At 41.6% G+C, this 21,999-nt stretch overlaps 1 protein-coding gene across 2 annotated transcripts; it reads left to right on the top strand.

Annotated features, from left to right (window-relative positions):
• Positions 1–1,187: 1,187 nt before the first annotated feature.
• Positions 1,188–21,913, top strand: slc6a4a (solute carrier family 6 member 4a). 2 transcript variants are annotated; one of them, XM_085479361.1, is made up of 14 exons: positions 1,188–1,326; positions 8,708–9,623; positions 10,785–10,919; positions 11,378–11,600; positions 12,726–12,864; positions 16,063–16,197; positions 16,352–16,455; positions 16,694–16,821; positions 16,971–17,083; positions 18,154–18,285; positions 18,683–18,782; positions 18,993–19,093; positions 19,296–19,463; positions 20,406–21,913. In XM_085479361.1, exons 2-14 carry the CDS (start codon positions 9,152–9,154, stop codon positions 20,478–20,480), a joined length of 2,025 nt encoding a protein of 674 aa, XP_085335487.1. In that variant the 5' UTR covers positions 1,188–1,326; positions 8,708–9,151; the 3' UTR covers positions 20,481–21,913. The 2 variants fall into 2 exon arrangements, with proteins under 2 accessions (XP_085335487.1, XP_085335486.1); XM_085479360.1 differs by lacking the exon at positions 1,188–1,326 and adding an exon at positions 6,657–6,843.
• Positions 21,914–21,999: the final 86 nt, after the last annotated feature.

The raw sequence follows: 21,999 nt of genomic DNA, 5'->3' as shown, positions 1-21,999 counted from the left end.
CATGTACTTAAATGGTTAAGCAGAAAAGCTTTAACTATATTAGTACCAGTCAATTTACCATAAACAGTATATGATAAATGGAATGAATTAAATAAACCAGCGAGTTTGTGTGAAGTGAAGTGAGGAGCTGCTTTTATCCTAAAAGCTGTAGTTCATGTCAGGACATTTCTCTTTTTGTTTGCTCTACATTTTCTACAGTGTCTTCTAGGTTTCTTTGTAAAGACATGAGCTAAGAGCCTACCTCTAAACAAGTAATCTAAGGATTTTTTTTAACTTTCTGTTTTTGCGCTGTTGAGGTTAATGGCCATTTGATGTCAGTGCTTTCCTCTTTTGCAACCTTTTGCCTCTCTCGAAAGTTTTCTTCTCGTACGGTGTGTTACAAAGCAAGCCTGTGAACTTATGAACCTGTGCAGCCAGGCTTAAAAGTCCTGACATCAAAATTAGTCTTATGATAGTTTCCACATACAGCCGTTTGTGTCTGACAGGAAGAATTAGCCCATCGCTGAACCATACAGGAATGGTCATCGCACAACCGGTCTCATTACTGCCTCGCATTTCTTCAACAGTGTGCGTGTTTGCACGCCTGTGTGTGGTTTGCATGCCGTGAGGATTAACCTAGAACTTCAGCTGATGCTGATTGGAATGACGTTCAACACCGGCCTTTAACAAGAAGGAGAGTTTGTGTGTGTGAGAGTTGGTGAGGCAGAAGGAACGAGGACACAGTGATTATAATTTAATATCAACATGTCTGTGACTGTTTTCCCTCTCTGCTCAGGATGCCTCCTTTTATCTCTTTCATTTCATGTCTGTCACACACAATAAAGGCCATGTAGACTGACTGTACTACTGTACCTGGCACTGGTCCATTTGGCAGGATAGGTTGCAGGTGGCCATAAATGGGTTAGTTAGACCAGGGCACAGACAGCCTGGGACATTAAAAAAATCTCTCTCTCACACTCACTTCATAATGTTGGTGTTTCATCATGTTGCTTTTTTTTTCTTTTTACATATGCAGCATAATTAATGTACACGTGCTCCTCTCTCATTCCTCTTTGACCCTTATAAATATGCACCAAGGAGTGCTGGATTAGGGTCAAGTATCCTTTTCTAAATCTCAGCGTGTGTGTTTGGGTGTGAGCGGACATTTGCATGCTCGAGTGTTTGTGTCTTAAATCCAGGTGGAGCAGAACGCGGCCCGCTGTAAGCCCAGGCATGTGTGATTTGTGTGATTGGGTTTAGACGGCGTTGGTCGGCGGCGACGTCTTGGGGGTCCAGATGACCGGATGCTCCACGGGCAACGCGCGCTGTCCTGCTAACAATATCAAGGTAAGACTACTCTGCCTGGACTCCTCACCAGCAGGTTCATCATATGCGATTTACTGTAATCAGTCCTCAGCTGTAAATTCATATCCAGCGAGTGTGTGAGATCTTTACATAGGCCTGGTGCATGTGTGTAACTGTTCAGCAACACCAGGAGGGATTTAGGAGATGAGGTGTTTTTTGTATTTTTATGTAAGCGTTGGATGGGAGTAGTTTAATTTCCTTTTGGGGCCTCTGATATCAAGGGTTCATCCTCATCTCTGTTATTAATCTCTTTTATGTGGATTTGTACTTTTCGAAGCTGCCAGATTTGTGACAAACTTTCAGTTTTTGGAGTAATGAATATGGAAGTAATTATCAGTAATGGGTTCATATTTCAACGAAAAGTGCGATGCACGCCAAATCAAAGCTTCTCGATGATTTTTAGCACCTCTTGCATTCTTCTCTATTTTATGCTCTCAATCTTCGTGGCAGGTGTTTTGTAATACAGAATAAAGAATGATGTGGCTGTAACCTCTCCGATGGTAATGTGTGGCGTTGTTCAACAGGTCAGCTCTCGCTGCTCCCTCGAGGACATTAAGCTGCTCAGTTTTGAGAAAATAATTAACACAAACATCAACTGCCCACAGATTATAACTCTGCCAAGTTTTAGTTGAATCTCACTGTTGTGGTTTCAAGGGAAATAGGAATAAGTGCTGCTTGCAGATTGCTGGGTTTCAACATCCTTTCATAGCAGTAAAGAATATCTAGGGTGGATAGCCTTTAGCCTAATAATCGCTAACCAAATAAATAATGAGGCGGTCGTTTTTTTTCAGCCTTCCTGGAAAATATCTGCAACATCTCAAAGATGCTGTGTTCAATGTCACCAGGACATTTCTAAGGAGAGTCTTATTATGAACTGAACTTCATTTATTTAACCCATTGTACAAATATATATATTTCACCATCATAAACCAGAAAATAATGAGAATATATTTTTTGTCTCTTTTAGTTCCATTGCTAGCATTTATGCCCCAGACTGTTTCAGACTGTATTTTCGTGTTTATTTTAATAGTATAACTTCATAATGCTTGTAGCAGAATTTGCTGTTATTACCTAGCTGGTAATCTGTCCTTGGACACCTGTAGGACTGCCTTTTGTTTTAATGGCTGTGCCGCTTAACCAAGGGGAGCTTATGTCACCACTTGAGGTCGAAGTAAGAGGTCAAGCTCCTAAGCTGTGCTGGCAAAGTGTTTATTTGGCAGGAAGTGTTGGTCGTCTAGTAGTCAATAGAGCCTTTGTTTCCTAGTGGCAACATTTATCTTTGTCTTATAAACATGATATTATTATTTATTATCTTACTTCATTCATTCTTTAAACACAGTTCTTTAAAACACACAAAAAACCCTTACACATTTAAAGTTTAGACATGGGTCATAGCATTTGAAAGCCTCTGTGTGTCACTGTAAGACATTGTTTCCACTGACGTATCAATGTCATTAAATTGCTGTATTAATTGATGCTTTTGGCACAGCTGACTAAAAGTATAGTTGATGTCTTGACCTGATCGTATTGTCAGCAAGCACTTCGTTTTCATCGTAGCACAGCAACAAGTATGTAGATGGACTGTTATTGGCCAAAATTTAGGTTGAGCAGTCCGACTACATTTCTGTGTTTTGAAACTTGTATTAGAGCTTATGAGGAGGGTTAGGAGTATTAAGTTAAAAGCACATATATGTATAATCACTCTGTGATTTCAAGAGAGAGCACAATAATAAGGTTATGATTTTCTTATGAAAATGTGTCTGCTGTTGAAAAAGCTGCAGTTCTGTCCGTTTTTATATTTGAAGAGGTGTCACTGAAGGGCTAAATCCAAATTTCTCACTCGCTGTACCAGTGTTCTTTGTGCTTGTGTCTGACGTATTCTGCTTAACGCGTAATCTCTCGGCTCCTAGATTACCACTTGTTACTTTATTGGATGACTTGGATTGCGATTTCCAAATTAAACTCAAACACAGAGGAGGTCAGAGGTTCAGACCAGGATAGAAAATGTGTTGATGCAGCCAAAAAGCAGACAAATCAAGCCAGGGGGTTGTGAATTAAACTGGTTTCTTTGTTTTGTAATAAGAAGAAGAAGTACAACAAAAATGAAAGCAAAGCCCAGTCACCCCTATAAACACTGAAACCTTAAAGGAAGCAAAGCCACTTAATTTGTGTTTGCACATCTGCTTATCAGGTCGCACATCAATCTGGAAAATAAAAAACCTGTTTTTCTCCTGGGAGTATGATTACAAAAGGTCCCACATTCTAGTTAAATTGTTTGTGCAGCACTGAAGGTTTTTGCCTCCCATTCCTGCCTGCACTGTTTATTTTTCAGTTAGCCAGGACTGAAGTTGGTGTGATGTCAGGAACCTATGAGAAACTATGGCTACTCTCACAGAGCTTAAAAAAAACATAAAACGGTACAAACAAAAGGACTTCATTAAGATTCATGAATTATTTTTTAGTGTTTTTGTCTCTTATTCAATGGAAAAATAATGTTGAAAAAGCAAATTTCTTCAAAGCCCAAATAATAAGTTTCTCTGACATTTTCTTTCTCATCTTTTTGTCTTATCTTTTTTATTTTTACAAACTTAAACTATTCTTTTTGGTTAAGTAAACACCAAATCGAAAGTATAATTTCCCCCCTTTCTTTCTGTGCTATCGTCTACTTTTACCCTTTATTACTGCAACATCTTCTGTCAGGAAGTAACAGGCTTTGTTATGCATATTAATACTGAGCTGTGCTATGTTATTTTCATTATGTACAGCTATCAGATTGTGTTTTATTTGCCTTCATGTCAAATCTGCAAAACTGTGACACCACGTGTTCAGTGGGTTTCTGGGTTGATGCAAGACAAATGTTACGAATAACTGTCCTAAATATAATATTTATTTTAACCCGTGTCTCTCAACTTAGATTATTTTGGAAGATCTTTTATTGTGCCAAATATACTACGAAGAGATAATGCTTAAAATATGCACTATAACTGACAGATGGATAATATACATCAATATTTAAGCTAGGTTGATATACAGCAGGGTATTGGCTTCTCACAAATCAGTGAGTAGCACATTGGTCCTAAGTTCAAATCTCCTGCCTGCTTTATCTGCCTGTTGCTGTGTGGGTTCTCTTCACAGTCCAAAGACATGCACATTAGGTTGATTGGTGACTCTGAATTGGCCATATGTGGATGGTTGTCTGTCTGTGATAGACTGGTGACCTGTCCGGGCTGCTTTCTGCCTTTTGTCCTATGATAGCTGGGATGGGCTCCAGCACAATCTGATGTGAGCCAGATAGTGGCACTAGTCCACAGTGCAAAAATATAGTCAAAGGTAATTTTGTCTTTACCTAGCTATTCATTTCTAATAAATTAAGTTAGTCAGAAAAACTGGCTGTTGGGTCCAATCTGATTGTTCATTTCTGTCAGGTATGTTCCGTTCAGATTAAAAGCTGGAAGGTTGGCTAATAGTGTTGACTGTGTTCTACAGTCTAGAGTCCAAAATTATTCAGGAAACCCCCTGAGAGTTGCCAAAGCATACTGCACATTATTTTTACTCAAACATTCCTGTCGTCTAAGGTCCAGACTATAGGCTGTTAGAAGCTGGCACAGAGCCCAAAAGCTTTGAGTTGTTTTAGAGTAAGAGATACTCTGAGACCCTCTTTGGGATTCTTGGGGAAAAAATCAAAAAACAAAACCTACTTATTAACTTACATATGGTTCACCAGGAGTGGAGACTTTGCTTTATCATATAATTATTTATTTAACACTTAAATAACACATATTGCTCAACCTCAGCTGTGTGAGTGCAGATATGGTTTATACAGCATGGGTGTGCGTGAGAAAGTGTTTGTGCATGCTTGTGCTTGTGTCTGTCTGCACTGCGTGTGAACATGACAGTGGTGGTAATGTTTAACCAAGATGGGACTTTTAATGCATTTCTTACAATCCCAACTTTTATTTTATTTAATATCAAAAATAAAAGCATATTTAAAAATTTGTTAAAGATAAATAAGTTCTCAGATGGTTTCATTCAAATAACAGAGAAACAACAAACTAAAATATTCATTATTTCTGACGATAACATAACTTTGTTTTTTTTTATTCTTTACTTAATCATCTTATAAGCCCTCAGATTTATGTGCCCCCGTCCACCCACACACCACCCAGGCAGGCTGGAAATGCACTTACATGTTGACATAAAAGTATTGCAGAGCCAATATTTTTTTATTTTATATATAAGATGTGTTACTGAACACCGGTTGTTATGGGGTCTGCTAGTTTCTGTTTCTCACAACCTAACTTGATATGTAAAGCAGCTTTAATGAGAGTATTTAATACTTTTGAACTGTTGCTCAAGTAAACAAAAATGCTTAAGTTGCAGCAACAACCTGGGGGAGTATAGGTACAGAGAACACAGTTGGACTACCACAGCCTTGCACCAAGTACAGTAAGCAAGATGATTCAGCTGCTCAGAGACTCGGAGCAGCAAGCAGTGTTTAAGTGAAGCTTTTAATTCCAAAGATTGCTAATGCACTTTAAACACACAGAAGTCAGCTTGTGAATAAATCAAATATAGCATTCGACGGAAAGACAGTATCTTGTAAAATGTATATGAGATCAACTGTGCAGTCAAATTGGTTGGAAAACCTGTATGTATGCAACCGGGGTCAGAGCAGCAAAGACTGCATTTCTGCAGAGCAGGTGCACGTTAGAAACTTTAGTAAAAAACTAGAAGACATTTTAGATTGACAAAATCTAAAAGTAAAAGTGGAAAGAGGGGGAGTAAAAGCACTGCAGCACAGCAGTGCTTTACCAGTGTAGTATGTTGGTGGTGGTGGGGTGTGTGTGTGTGTGTGTGTGTGTGTGTGTGTGTGTGTGTGTGTGTGTGTGTGTGTTTGCAAGTAAGACGTACCCTGACACAGAGCCCCACAATGCCAGAAGAACTACTCGAGGGTAGGACTTCCCCTGTCTGCACAGTGTGGCTGTGTTTGTGCTTTAATGACAGTTCTGCCATGACCATACCATGTTGGATCTGTGCTCCAGTTCATCATTTCTGTTTGTACTATCAGTGTATCAAAGCAAAAACTTGATACTGTGATGTGCAGGTCTGTGCTCGCCTAATGATTCTTTATTATCTTCTGTCTAATTGCATGCATCCATGTATCCATCTGTGCATACATCTGCACGGCTGTGCTTCTCTGAACCAGGCATGTGTGGAAGTGTGTGTGTGTGTGTGTGTGGAAGTGTGGTTGGTTGTGGAGTGAGTGAGAGAGAGGGACAACAAGGGAGGGAGAGAGAAAGAGAGAGAGAAAAATGAGAGAGGTTTGAGAGCTCAATGGGCAAACGCGGTGTCCTGATGTGCTAGGGCACGCTGTTTCTCTAGCAAGTTTTTGCCATTCCACGGGATTCTTTAAGTTTTGGGTAGAAGTTCTTGCTGCCGCTCTTCACATACGATTCAAGCGCCACATGTTCTTCTTGACCTCTTCTGTTGTCTCTAAAGGTAACGTATGCATGCGGGTTGAGTACAACCTACAACTTTAGATTTTTGGTTTGATTTGTAGTGCTTTTACTTCAAAAGTTAGTAAGATTGCTGCAGAGAGTGTTTTTGGTTTTAATTTGGGTTGTTTTATAATGTCTCATTAGTATTTTTCTCACATCTCGTATTCTTTCAGTCTATCGTTGCTGAAATCTTGATGTTGTCATCTTACCGTCTCTTTCTTTATTAAAAATGACGGCAAGAGATTAAATAATTTCCTGTTGAGATCAGTGAATTTAAAGTTTGCACCACTGTATCAGTCTGTAGTGTTGATTTGTCTTTAACAATGGGTCTTCATGTATTTTTCATTATTATTTGTTTTTTTTTTGGGGGGGGGGGATTCCCTGGTGATGAAGTTTGTCTGCACATAGAGTCCAGACAATAGCATTATATTGAGACCTTTCCCATTGTTTTCCTTCACTTATTGTGAGATTGTGTGACAGCTGATACATTTTGTTGTCTTTATGAGGTAAGTGTAGCTGAGGAGAATTTTTTATTTTTTTTGTCTCATTTTATTCTCACGTCTTTGATGTCATGGTAGGTCAAAAACAGATTTTCCATCGCGTTTTTTAAAATCGAGCAACACGCAGTACTTCTTTAACACTGGTGAGGATTCACATGGAAGTTATTGTGATGAAAAAATTTGGGGCTTTTTCGCTAGAAATTAAAAGTGTGGTTTGCAAGAGGAGAAGAAAAAAGTTTGAGTGGAGAGGAAGCGATCCATTGTTTCTTTTTGTGCTCGAGTCCATGTAGTTGACGGCGTCCTTTGTTGTGTGGTAGTCAGATGTCGGTGAGGAATGAATGTCGTGCCGTGTACAACTGCTGGACACTCGTTGTTCATTAAGGTAATGGCATTCCATGTAAATTGTGTCTTCCCACATTTTACAGTTCATTACTAATTGGGCTAACACTATAAACAAACGAATCCACTTTTGAACAGATGTCATAGTTTGACCCATCGCTCATGTGAAAGCATCTTGGATTATTCGAATCGGAATTTAATTTCTATTGCAAAACAAAAAAAAGAACAAAAAAAACAGCTTTAGGAAATGTGAGCTTTATGATGTGGTTTATGATGAATTCATAGAACTGTTTGCGCCTTGAGATTGAATTACATGTTTAGTTTTATTTGCCTGAGTTCTGTTTTGCATGAGTAAATTAAAAAAAAATAGAATTTGCATTCGAAAAAAGATAAAAAGTTGGTTCTCATGCTGCGCAAGTCTTGTTTTTCAGCTTAACCTTTATTTTCTTGTAAAACTGCTAAACATATTTCAGCGCCACAGCAACCAAAGAACAACCTGTTGAGCTTTGCCCAGTGTTTGTTGTTGCTATGAAAATTAGAGAGCATCTTTTCTAGCGCATGTCCACAGATGCTCTTTTGTTTTTCTTTTTTTTCTTCCCCCTTTTTTTGTGTGCATTTTCTGCCTTCAAATGTGCTGCTGGCGCTGGTATTTAGATTCTCTAATTTCTTCCCAGTTTACTTTGGTCAGATAAGCATCAAAACACGTTATGCAACTGATAGCGTAAAATGAGAAACAGAAGTAGAAGGCTCCGGTAAGTGAATCGACATGTCGCAGCAGAAACCCCTCAGTTTCCTCTGTTCCTAGGATTTATCCTCTTATTCATTATCATGTAAAACAAGACTCTGTCCTGTTTTGTTTTGGGGGTTTTTTTTTTACAGCCATTTTCATTTTTATTGTCTCATCCAGAAAAAGCAAACTGCCCTGAGGACTGCTCTGTTTTTATTTAGGTTTACTGCAAAGTAATTAAAAAAAGATCAGCTCTTATCCTGTGATTTACCCGTGTGTTTCCCCTCTGTGTGTTGCAGTTTGCACCATCACTGTGGGCCTCAGAGGACGAGCTGTTTGTGGAATAGATCCAAGATTCTTGTAACTTTTCTGCTAGCCACATCCTGTTCAAACACATCTCTCTCCTCTCGTATACCCTCCTCTGTCTGTCCTGCAGCCCGCTCTTATTCCCTCTTGCTCAACAGACCCTTACACATTTCAGTCCTCTCCCCACATACACACCCCCTCAATCTGGCCCCTTTCTCTTCTTTTAGCTTTCATTTCCCGTTCCTTATCTCCTTTACCTGCATGAGAAGGACAGTCTTCCCCAGTCTTGTCCCAAACTCTCACTACACCCCTCTCCTAATGCTTCTTTTCCACTAATGGGCACCATATCAGAGAGCAGCACCACATTCCCTTCATTGTCACTGAGAACCTCTCTCCACCCCTAACTACCTTGCCAACACGAATATCAACACAATCCAATGGAGACAAAAGATATGATGATGACGAGCATGCTGACAATGGACAAAGGGGAGAATGAGGGAGAGAGGGACAAGGAGAGAGAGGACATGGGGGGAGAAGATGATGGGACACAGCGTGAAAATGGCAGACTTATGCTTGCTGATGGGCTTGCAGACAGAGGTCCCAAGAGCATGACATCTGGCTCTGGCCAGCAGGTGTCCAATGGCTTCACAACATCCACCCCTCAGAGCCCCAGGGAGAGCCCAGGAACTGCAGCTTGCGCTGCGGGTACAGCCTCAGGACCCGGAGGCGGTACTGGATCCTCAGCACCTCTGGGAGGCCTAAGGACTCTGATGGTCCAGCAAACAAGCTTGGACAGGCCCAGAGAAACCTGGAGCAAGAAGATGGACTTCCTTCTGTCTGTGATTGGCTACGCCGTGGACCTGGGAAATGTCTGGCGCTTCCCATACATCTGCTACCAAAACGGAGGAGGTGAGGAAGCAAAACATGTTTGGAGGGGAGAAACGTGTCGAAGGGGGAAGAATGAGACATAAAGTGTGGTGGAATGGAGAGAGAGATGACACGTCAGATCCCAAGCTAAAGCAAACAGGATTTGAAGGATTAGACAGAAGAAAAGGCTCTTTCATACTCACTGCTGTGTATTCTGTAATTCACATTATGTGTTTTATATGTGACAGCTGAAGTCGGTCGACTGCTCTCGAGCTTTGCCGTTATTAAAGACTGAGTTAGATTAGGATGATTTGTGGTACTTCCCAATAAATGCTTTAATAGCTTACAAGGAGTGCCCCAATTAACAAAGTTGTGTATGGATAAATGCTTTGATGTAGCTTATTTCTTGCGCAATCGGAGGTACAAAAAGGTATGTCTTCACAAAGTCCACGCTTGTGTCTGCCCTGCTCTTTCTCTAGCCGATCCTGGCGGCAAACACAACCTCTTTTTATTGAATTTGCAATAATAAAGCCTTTGCAATTTCCTGTGTTCTGTGTGTGAGTGTGTGTGCCTCACAGAGCGAGGCAGAGATGAAGACTCGGGACACACTTGATAGAGGCAACAGTATTAATTGTGTTTTTTTCAGTGTCTTTCTCCTTGCTTAATAACCTGTCTCGCAGGCAGCTGCTCAATCAGCCCTTATCTTTGCTTTCATCTCACAAAGAGGCACAAGCACCGTCCCGTCCACACACACAAATGCAACACGTGCACATGGAAATAAGTTTACAATCAGATAGCAAGAAGGAAAGAGCGATGTGTTATCAAACACCCCGCAAAAGCCGAAGAGTCGGAGATCTGGCTGCCGTCCTGATGTTCTTCTGCTCATCTGTGTTAGGCCTTTAATTTTATTACTTTCATATTTTAGAACAAAGCCAACATCAACGTCGAGATCCTTTATGATAGGATTTTAGCAAAAATAACTCCAGAAAGCATAATAAATACAGCAGTGTTGTTTTTGAATAGATTGAGCTATATAAATAATAAGCTTTGGCACCTGTTAGGATTTTTACAGTGTTCATAAATGGTGTGTGAAAGAGCTCAGTTTCTCTTGAGTGTAGTTGGCTTCTTACTGTTTTCCCACAACATGTGTTCATTGTCACGCATTTATTCTCCCTCCCAAATTTCTCCAACGTCTCTGTCCAGGTGCCTTTTTGCTGCCCTACCTGTTGATGGCAGTGTTCGGAGGGGTGCCTCTGTTTTACATGGAGCTAGCGCTCGGTCAGTTTCATCGCAGTGGCTGCATCTCCATCTGGAAACACATCTGTCCCATCTTCAAAGGTAACAGCGAGGGGTGTACAGAGAGAGAACCGATTATAGGGAGAAAGTCAAAAGCAACAGCTTGGACGAAACGTGGAAGAAGATAACTTTAGAGGGACAGAAAAGTTAGAGGTAGGAAAACAAAAAAAAAAGACGAAGAAGGAGTTTCAAATCATCCAAGTCCAAGAGACAGCTCATTTAACCTCCCTGCCCCCCCACCCTTGAAGAGCATCCCTAGTTTCCTGTACCTCTAGTGAGATGTTCTGACTCTCTGTTATGGAAATTGTCACATTTTAATGCCAAATGCCAGATGCTCAGAAATTTGATAGTATGTAAACTGTCGTTGTTTGGAAATGTCACACACTCACCCAAAGGGAACCTGAATTAGCTTGAAAAAATAACCCACTGATGTCTGTGAGTGATGTAAGCAGTGAGTGATCTGGTGTTACTTATGTATTTATTTGCTTCAACTCACCCAGGGATAGGCTTTGCCATCTGTATCATAGCCCTCTACGTAGCCTTCTACTACAACACCATCATGGCCTGGGCCTTGTACTACCTACTGTCATCTTTCCGGCCCACTTTGCCTTGGTCCACCTGCACCAACCCCTGGAATACAGCCAACTGTAACCGCTACATGTCCTCAGACCACAACGTGTCCTGGTCCAACACCTCTACGTCCCCTGCCGAGGAGTTCTATACGTAAGTGCATGTAAGTCAGATGTAGTGGCATAGGGGGAGCTCTACGCAGGAGGGAGACGTCAGGTGAAGAAAGGGAGGATGACTTCAATTCCAGGGTTGGTTCTGGTGTGTGGGACAGATTCCCCACCATCATCCCCTAAAAACCCACTTCCCTTACTGGTGGTGAAAACAGTGCAGGGAGACTTCATTAGTATTTCGGAGTACGAATGACTGATTGGAGATTCTTTATGAGTGCATAAGTAATACAGAAGTATGAACCGCTCCTTTAGGAGCAGGTGAGAGAGTTTTTTAAGTACTGGATTATGGAAAAATATAAAGTATCAGAGAAAAGTAATGCTTGGTATTAGCCAGTAATAAAATATAAGTCCTCCAAGAGTTAACCAGGTTTTAATGTGCTGTTTTTGCAGCGATTAAGTCAGGGTCTTTTGAAAAACAATGTCCCTGTTATTCTTGACTGTTCTGGGTCTGTGCAGTCAACGGGCTCAGTCTTATCAGCACAGCGTCCGACTGCTGAGACAGATTCAGGGTTGACGCAGAGTTGACTTTTCCTAACGCAGGTTTAAAAGTAACAGATTCCACAACTCAGTCTGGCGCCAGAATTTCCTGTTTTTTTAGCACAATTCATGTCTCAGTTTTTTCATTTGAGCTCCTGGTGCTTAACCTGTGCCCACACACTGACCTTACAGTTTGTTTCTGACTTCTTCTTTTTTTAGCTTTTAAGAAAGTTGCGATAAAGTTTGTCTAAACCCTTTTGAATAGTAATAGTCTTGTCTTACGTACTGATGGTTTTCTTTCTTTTCTCGCTGGTCCGCTCATATCACATTTCCTTCTTTCCGTGCTCTTTCCTTTTCCTCTGCTTTCCTTAATGTTCCAACATTCCCTTGTCTCCAATCCCATATTGTTTTTGTCTTTTATCCATTACTTCTGCATAATATGCCCTTCCCTTCCTGCTTGCTCTCCTCCTCTTCCACTTCCTACACTTCTTCACCTCTACTCAGTTACTTTTTAGCTCCTGTCCTCTCGTGTCGATTCATCTGCATAAAATGTCTTCCTTGTCTCTCCTCTTTGCATTTCATTCAACCTCAACTTTCAACACAAACGCCCTTTCTTGTTTTCTCCTTCCAGCCGGCAGGTGTTGCAGGTCCATCTCTCCCCAGGTCTGCACGAGTTGGGCTCTATCAGCTGGCAACTGGCTTTATGTCTGCTCTTCATCTTCACCATTGTTTACTTCAGCATCTGGAAAGGAGTCAAGACGTCTGGAAAGGTAGCTGAAGGGGTGCCTGCATGGCTGATGGGGGGTGTCAGTTAGAGCAGATGGATGGATTGATAGATGGAGACATATGGACAGAGGAAAAAAAACAGCAGTTATCCTGTCCTCTCTTTACCCTCATTATATTCATCATCGAGTGTGGAAAAGTTGATTAGAAAGGAATGAATATCAGAACCTAGCTAAGGCAATATAAGACCATTTTTAGACATAAAGTTCGTGCCCTTATGTTCAGATAAAGGAGTAAAACAGACTGGTAGAAATAGATTTATACTGTAAATCCTACATTTTTATTTTTTATTTAACCTTTACTTATACAGGTAGTCCCATTAAGACCCAGTGTCTCATTTACAAGAGAGACCTGCTCCAGACAAACATGTTAAAATTGCAACAATAATATTTTAAAAAAGAAGCTAAATATGTCTAATGTGCACAGTCATATTAAAAACAAGTTTGAAATCTGAAAGTGAAATCAATTGAGAGAACTTCAAATCCTTCTGCAATGTATTGCATGAAGACGGGACAGAAAAGGAGAATGCCTTCTTCGCAAGCTCTGTACGAACTGATGGAACGGTGAATGTGATGTCCGGAGACCCCAGTCTAAACTGTTTACGTAACATGTACTCTGATAGGGCAGTAAACTAGAAATAGATTCATAGATAAAATGATACCAGTGAACATCCTTGCGTAAGACCAATGAGGACCAGTACAGTGGTGTTTTAAAGGTTTACAATCAGTCATAAATCTTAGTGCTCCATGATAGACAGAATCCAAAAGATGAAGAGTGAGCAGAGGCATTCATATAAATTATGCCACCATAATCCAGGAAGGGTAAAAAAGTGGCAGCAACAAGCCTTTTCCTTGCCATGAAAGAGAAACATGATCTGTTTCTGAAAAAGAACCTCAGTTTCTTTAATAGATGGTCAATGTGTGGCTTGAAGAAAAGATTTTCATCAATCACACTAGCTAGGTATTTGTATGAGGCCACAGTTTCAATAGAAATGGCTTGAGCAGATAGAGAATGAAGTACTGCCGGCACCCTCTTTCTGTTTGAGAACAACATGACTAAGTCTGAGCTGACCCAGCTGAGACTGAATACTATCAAAAGCTAGATGTAATTGTTTGAAAACCATGTCAATGGTACGAGCACAGCGATAAATAATTGTATCATCTGCATAAAAACGAACAGATGCATCTAGATTCTGTGCAACACGGTTGACATAAATAGTAAATAATATAGGCCCCCGGACAGAACCCTGCGGCACTCCATTAGTGACATTTAAAAAAACTGGAAGATTGAGCTGCACACACTGCTTACGGTCCAAAAGATAATTGGAGAACCAGTCAAATGCTCGGACTGAAAGGCTTATTTCCAGTAATCTCTGACCTAAAATACCATGGTCAACAGTGTCGAAAGCCTTTGATAGATCAATAAAAAGAGCTGCACAGTAGTTCTTGGCTCAGCTATGATATTTGCTGCCACGCGCAAGAAGAAGGGACAAAGACTGTCAGGACCGGCCAATTTTTTGTGCCGCGGCTCTTCAAAGCCTTACATACCTTTTCTACCATGAAAGGTGTAAAGAAAAGAGTGTTAGTAACCGATCTGCTAGCAAAGTTGTATGCAGGAGGTTTACCATCAGATACTGTGCTAAACAAAGAACAAGAAGCAACAAAGTGTTTGTTTAAAAAATTGAGCATTTCAGTTTTGTCTGACACAGGAATGAAGTCAATAATTAAGTGAAGAGGTAGCTCTGAGGAATGAGAGCTGGCAGGGAGAGACTTTATAGTTTGCCAAAACCTCCTAGGGTCGTTTATACTGTCAGTGGTTAAAGTCAGAAAGTACGCTTCCTGATGGAGGCAGTAAACTGATTACGCAGCTGACAAAAACATAGCCAATCATCATCGGATCCGGATTTTCTCGCAGCTGCCCAGGCCTGCTTTCTCTCATGTAGGAGGCCAGCCAGTTCCGAATTGAACCAGGGCCTGACCTGGCAAAAGGGGCATGTTTGTCCACAAAATAGATAAAACTCTCTTGGAAATATTTCCAAGCTAAATTTCCAATGTCAGTCATTGTAATACGACCCCAGTTAAAACTGAATAAATCGTGAAGAAAAGCTTGCTTTTGGTGTTTCTCCCAGCACCAACTATGCAGTGATCACTCAGGTCCTTGGCAAAAACTGCCAATGTGGAAAACTTCTGTGGCACATTGTATAAATAAAGGGTCTATAAGAGAAGATTTATCTGGGGATTTGGAATTAAGGTGCATGGGGCTTTGAATAAATGGAATTAGACTTAAAAACAAGCAGTGTGCCTTAAAATAAACAGAAACAGAAGAAAGCCAGCCCCAATTAAAATCACCTACCAGAATGATTTCATTTAAATTCAATTCAGATAAAAGTTGAACCAGAGAAGGTTACGTGCTGGGGTAAGCAGATGGAAGCCGATAGCAGCCAACAACTATCATGGAGTGATAGAACAGATTAATAGTTAAGGTCAAGATTTTAATTGCTTAGGTGCCTTTTCTGGAACGGTCAACTGCTACGTCTTTATCCAGTATAGCTTTGGATAGCCAAGTCACAGAAACAACATTATATCAGCACCAGTTGAAGGGGCCCAGATTCTGAACATATCCATCTTAGGAAGCACTCTATGCTGGTGTCTAATCTGCTGGTGTTTCACATACAGCCAGAAGCCCAGGGTTAGGTTGAAAACCAGATAATAATCATCTCCAGTGCAGATGTCACACAGCCTATAACCACTAGTCATGAGTCTAAGCGGTTTAGTTTGCTGCTAGCATGTCCTCCAGGACTTCATTCTAGGGCAAAACAGGGCCAGGTGCAAAGCCCCTGCAATGGCCAGGAAGGGTGACAGCTGCCCAAAGAGCATAGCATCAGATCCGATCGACAGGACACTGAATATTGCCTGAAGGTGCAGGCCCTAGCGGCAACCAGCGGTCACTAGCGATCTAGCGAGTCAAACCCCGGGGATCCTGGGCAGCAGCAGCTGGCCCGCTAGCTGCTGTCAGCTGTAGCTCACTCGTCCGCTGCTGTCAGCAGTGTGTCTAATGCTGTCTAATGCTATCTATTGTACAGTAACATAGTCAGTGAACGCAGAGTGGACCACAGAAACACTTTTTTAAGCATATAAAGGTTTATTAAAATTAGAGTAAAAAAGGTTCTTTGCTTTCTGTATTAGGTAGTTTGGGTGACTGCTACCTTTCCCTATTTGGTCCTCCTGATCTTGCTCATCCGTGGGGCCACCCTGCCCGGGGCCTGGAGGGGTGTCGTCTTCTATCTCAAACCTGACTGGGAGAAGCTGCTTTCCACTACTGTGAGTCTGTTGGTTCAGTGTGACAAGGTCCATCATCAACATATGTAGCGAGCTCAGATCCTGCCCTCTTTCTCTTATTCCTCAATCATTTCTAAACGCGTGTCCTTCACTCCCATCATTATTTGTCATCACTTTACCTCTCACTCTCTCAAAGGTCTGGATTGATGCAGCAGCTCAGATCTTCTTCTCTCTGGGTCCAGGATTTGGTGTGCTCCTTGCCTTTGCCAGCTACAACCCGTTTCATAACAACTGCTACAAGTAAAAACTTTTGTTAATGAGTTCATAAATCAGTGACATCTGTTTGCTTAATGTCAAAATGCTACTCTGTGTTTACTGAAGTTCAGCAGAAATGTTTCATCTCTCAAATCCTTTATTTAACATATGTCACCATGAATATTGACATATCTTTATTGATGAAATTACCAGAAGGTTAAATCCTTTGCGTAGGCGCTTTAACTTTGTCATCTTTCTGCTAAACACTTGTTTCCTCTATCAGAGATGCGTTGGTCACCAGCTCGGTTAACTGTCTGACGAGCTTTCTGTCTGGCTTTGTCATCTTTACTGTGCTGGGCTACATGGCTGAGATGAGGCAACAGAATGTGGACGCTGTGGCAAAGGATGCAGGTCGGGCCCCGCACCAACACACTGCAAGAAGTTCTTTCTCCAAACTGAAGTTGTTGGAAATTTATTCAGAATAAACGACTGAATCTCCGATGTTTGTTGGTGGAAGTTTGGATGGCATATAAATACCAGGTCTCACTTTTTTTCTCTAGGTCCCAGTCTGTTGTTCATCATTTATGCAGAAGCCATAGCAAACATGCCTGCTGCCACCTTCTTTGCCATCATCTTCTTCCTCATGATCATCATGTTGGGTCTGGATAGCACGGTTAGTTTTCCGATGACTCATTTTAGTATTAAAGTCAGTCAACATTCTTTAAGGTTTGCTCCTCGCATTTAGGGGCGATCGTGGCTCAAGAGTTGGGAGGTCACCTTATAATCGGAAAGTTGCCGGTTCGAGCCCCGGCTTGGACAGTCTCGGTCATTGTGTTCTTGGGCAAGACACTTCACCCGTTTGCTTACTCATGGTGGTCAGAGGGCCCGGTGGCGCCAGTGTCCGGCAGCTCTGCCTCTGTCAGTGCGCCCCAGGGTGGCTGTGGCTACAATGTAGCTTACCATCACCAGTGTGTGATTGGATGGGTGGATGACTGGTTGTGTAAAGCGCTTTGAGGTCTTTAGGGACTATTAAAGCGCTATACAAATACAGGCCATTTACTATTTAATCTAAAATATTCACTTGTTGCCTAACTCCCAGTTCTTGGGGATGTTTCATATTTGTCTTCTTATAAAAGGGAATGCCTCTTTTTCTTTGACTGTGATTTCACAGTTGTGCTCATTTCTCCTTCAACGCACTGGGCATTATTTGTCCTCTGTGTTCAATTTTGAATAACATTCAGTGAAAACAAAGTGATAGGAGTTTCATATCACTATTGTGTGATGGTCTCGTCTCCATAAACCTTTGTTTATCTGCTCGGAGGCAGCCAGGTGGAGAGATCCGTAAGCTCTTATCACGAGCTGATAATCACTGTAGAACCTTCAACGGGGATGCTATGCTGTTTGATTTTATGACTGAGGATATTACTGCAAAATATGTCGGTGTACATGACCTCGAGTTGGAGCAGTTCAACACCAAGTCCAGAAGCAAAGCTGTGTATCTTTGCAGCATTTGCAAGATGAGACAAACAGCACATTCACAGATGTGAAATTTTCACATACATGACATATAGCTGCCCTAACTTTCTTTTCCTTCTGCCCCATCTTAGTAAGTAAGTTTATTTATATAGTGCTTTTTAAGATAAAACCCGTCAGAATGTGCTTTACAAAGGTATTGAAAACATGGTCAAATAAACACACCTGACCTTATTTTCCTCATCTTGATGTTTTTCTTTTTGACCCCAGTTTGCAGGCTTGGAAGGAGTAATCACAGCTATGCTAGATGAGTTCCCTCATTTGCTGGTTAAGAGACGAGAGTGGTTCGTCTTTGGCCTCGTGTGTGTGTGTTACCTTGGAGCTCTCTCTACACTTACATATGTAAGTATATTTGGGAATAATCACATTACTGTCAAAAGAGAATGCAAGTTACCAACAAAAGATTTCATTATTCAGTCTCCATAATTTCCCAAATTCACTCAGTATATATCATAAGATTATAAAAACTTGCTCACACTTGAATTTTGCTGCTCTGTTTTTATGCAGCGTATTGTGTCGCAGTTACCAATCTGCTGAAAATCAGATTAGAGCAGCCTCAGTAATCCATGTATCTCCAGCCCTCATTAAAGTAAGACAGTGACCACCACAGATTTCTGCTCAATTAAACACTCATTGTCTTAGGCTTGGCAGACGAACACTGTTTCACAAGTTGCATAAGTCATTCATAGAAAATGTTTCCGAAATAACTCTCCTCCTGTTCGTCCGTGCCGTGTCTCAGGGAGGAGCGTACGTAGTGAAGCTGTTTGAGGAGTACGCTACGGGCCCTGCAGTCATCACTGTGGTGCTGCTGGAAGTCATTGCGGTGTCCTGGTTCTACGGTGAGTGGTGATTTTTGTGGCGATGGTGGAAATTTGTGACTTTAATGAGAATCGCAGTGTGAATAAGTGATAAAAATACAGTGTAAAGTATAGTTCTGAGCGTCATTTGTGGCACAGCTGCCTTGTCAGTTCACATAGAAGAAATGAGACAAATGTTCGCTGTTGATATTTGGCTCTGAGGTGTTTCGTGTGTCTGTGTGCGTTCTGCAGGCACCAACCGTTTCTGTAATGACGTGCAGGTCATGCTTGGTTTTTACCCGGGTTGTTTCTGGAGGGTCTGCTGGGTGGCCATCTGCCCCTGCTTTCTGCTGGTCAGTGTCATGCACAGCATTTGCACACTTACACTAAGTTGTATTAGTTGCTGGAATTAGCAGTTTGAAGAGTAAGCCCTTGCAGGTAAAATAGTTTTAGCAGCTGTCATTTGCTTTTTAGCTGACATGCCCGGTGGTCAGATTTACCTTTTATATTTCATTCTTTTATTATGTCTGATCTCTGATTTGTTCCCTTTCTCAGTTCATCATCATCAGCTTCTTGGCCTTCCCTCCAGAGGTCAGGTTGTTTGAGTACCAATACCCACCATGGACCACTGTCCTGGGCTACTGCATCGGGGTGTCGTCATTCATCTGTGTGCCCGCCTACATGGTCTACTACCTGCTCAATGCTAAGGGCACATTCAAACAGGTGCAGAATTTCTGAATTCTCTCCTAACTCTGTTTTTCTCCATCTATCCCGTCTCCTCTCCTGACCAACTGATATTTCTGGAACAACAAAGGATTGCTTCTGGCCCTTTTCTTTTCCATGCGCTGCCAGGTTTTACTCTCTCCTGTGAACACATGACTGGAGATCAAAGGAACAAGGTGGAGGCCCGGGCCAGAGATTAGCAAGAAAAAAAGCAAATAGAATAGGCGACCAAACACGCGCGCACACACACACCCTGCAGCGGATGTGTAGCCTGTCACGTTGCTGTAACTGAAAGGTGACCGGACGCCGTCCGTCAGCAGCGCTGCAGCATCAAAAAACAAATCAGTCATCAAATTGTGTTCACCAGACACATACCAGGTGTTTTGCATAACACCTTGTAATGCACATTATGCATTGTGAATGCAGAGCGAATGCAAAAGTCTGCATCGTTATCGTCATCACTGATATTAAAATCTTGTTAAACCCTGTGTGAGGGGTTGACAGAAGGGAGGAGGACATCAAAGAGGCCGCTAGACAGACCTTCTGTGCCTGTCGCCCTGTATTGACTCTGCTGCCAGAGCGCACAATGACACCGACACAGATCGACAATCACAAGTCATGTTTTTGTGTACATGTGAACGGAGATGGCGAGCGTGTAAGTGAAACGTGACAAAACAGGTGGCTGTGTTTTATCAGTAATCGAAGGTGTTTTGTGTTCTTCTACATTGTTTCAGAACAAAACAATATGACAAATATGCTCTTTTTAAGATCTTAATTCAAGCAGTGTATATTTTACCAATAGATACTTCTTGATGTTTTTTTTGGCAGGGTAACTAATAATGATACCATTGTCACTACTAAAACTGCTCTGTTTACTCTATATGTCACTATGTCATATATGTCTTTTTTCTTCTCTGTCTCTTTTTTACTCTTTATCCACAGCGTCTGTTAAAAAGCATCACTCCAGTGCCCAGTGGGGACAGCCACAGAGATTTTATTGTCACAAATGCAGTCTGACCAAACCCTGACCAAAAGAAAGGTGCAACTCTACCTACCTGGAGTGCCCTCTTCTGGACATACTGCAAAACTACAGGACAAGGGGGCTACCTTTCACCGTCTTTGCCTCTTTTCGTGCATCTCCTACACTCGTTCCAACCAAGATGTAGAAATTTGAACGGAGTTAGATGAAGCCAGGCGTTAGTTGATATGTCTAGCTTGGTTCAGATCGGATCCTTGTGCGGTTTTTTGTTTTTTCTTCTCAGTTTTGCAGAATCTCTGTGGTCACCTTCTCATTTCTGTCCCACCTAAAAGGGGTCACCAGAGTCACTCAGTGACCAGGTTTTTCTTCAGGTCACCCAGCTCTAACAGTAATTTTATATAATAAGTGATAAGTATGACACAATTTCTTTGATGTAGACAGTAAAACATGAACCCAAACAGGAGATACTGTACAATGAACTCAGTCAGCGAAGGCCAGATAAATAATTACAGTCCACTCTGCTCTGACTGTTAATGGTTTTATTTTTATTTAATGCTGTTAAGTTATGCATTCTAATATGTAGCAAAATTCAGGTATCTTTTACATCTGTTACTGAAGCCAAATATATGATATCTGTTCTGTTCTTGTTTCTAAAGCCGTTTCAATATTGTCGTGGTTTTGATGTGTTAACTGTCAGCCTGTGTTTATTTGGTGGCATCTTGGCGGAAGGACAGATCTGCAATGAGGTTCCTACACTGTGAAACACTGTCTGGTAGTGGTATGGATGTGTACATTTGTGACTGTGTGTGGTCATGTAAAAGAGAGACTGTTATAATAACCAGTGGAAAGTAACCACTTGTATTCATTCTTGTAACTGCAATATAACACAAGTTTATTTTACAATGTAGCAGTACTGTCGTTGCATCTTTCACCACACATTACCAGACTCAGTGCCGATGGTCTTTGTTTAATTACACTCACGCTCTGCGCTCTGCCGTCATACTGCGCAACTGTCAGTAAGAGAAGCCAAATATGGATCAGAGCTAATACCATCACCAGTATCACAGTCTGAAAGTCAGCGTTACTGCCATTTACTTTCTACCAAAAAATCTGTGTGCCTGTGTGTGTGTGCGTGCATGCATGCTCCAGAGAGTATCTGTGTGTATGTAGGAGCAGGAGTTAAAAATATGGCGAGTACTGTACATGTACATGTGTATTTACTAGTCAGTCTGGTATTAATGTAATCCTGTGAATGCCTGTCTCCTCCTCATTCTCCCGTTGACGTGCGAATGTGTGCGCGTGTGTATGTGTGTGCGCACGTGTGTGTGTACACCTCAGGTAGTATGTTGTACGGGTTAGAGGTGTTCAGCCCCTTTATGTGTGCATGCAGTGGTGTGTATGTGTCCTGTGCTACAAATGTGTGTGTGCGTGTGGGTGGGTGTCTGTGACGTGCTCCTGTTGTCTTGTTAAATGCCAAAACATCTTATGAAGAAATTAAACTCCCTCTTGCCTCGCTCTCTCGTACCTCTCAAGCTTATCTGCGATCCTTGTATGTCA

This window comes from Copadichromis virginalis, linkage group LG14 (genome assembly GCF_057382275.1).
Source record: "Copadichromis virginalis isolate Kocher_CV1m ecotype Utaka linkage group LG14, C_Virginalis_male_GT1.1, whole genome shotgun sequence".
Taxonomy (NCBI): domain Eukaryota; kingdom Metazoa; phylum Chordata; class Actinopteri; order Cichliformes; family Cichlidae; genus Copadichromis; species Copadichromis virginalis.
This window is presented reverse-complemented; position numbering and strand designations above follow the sequence as displayed.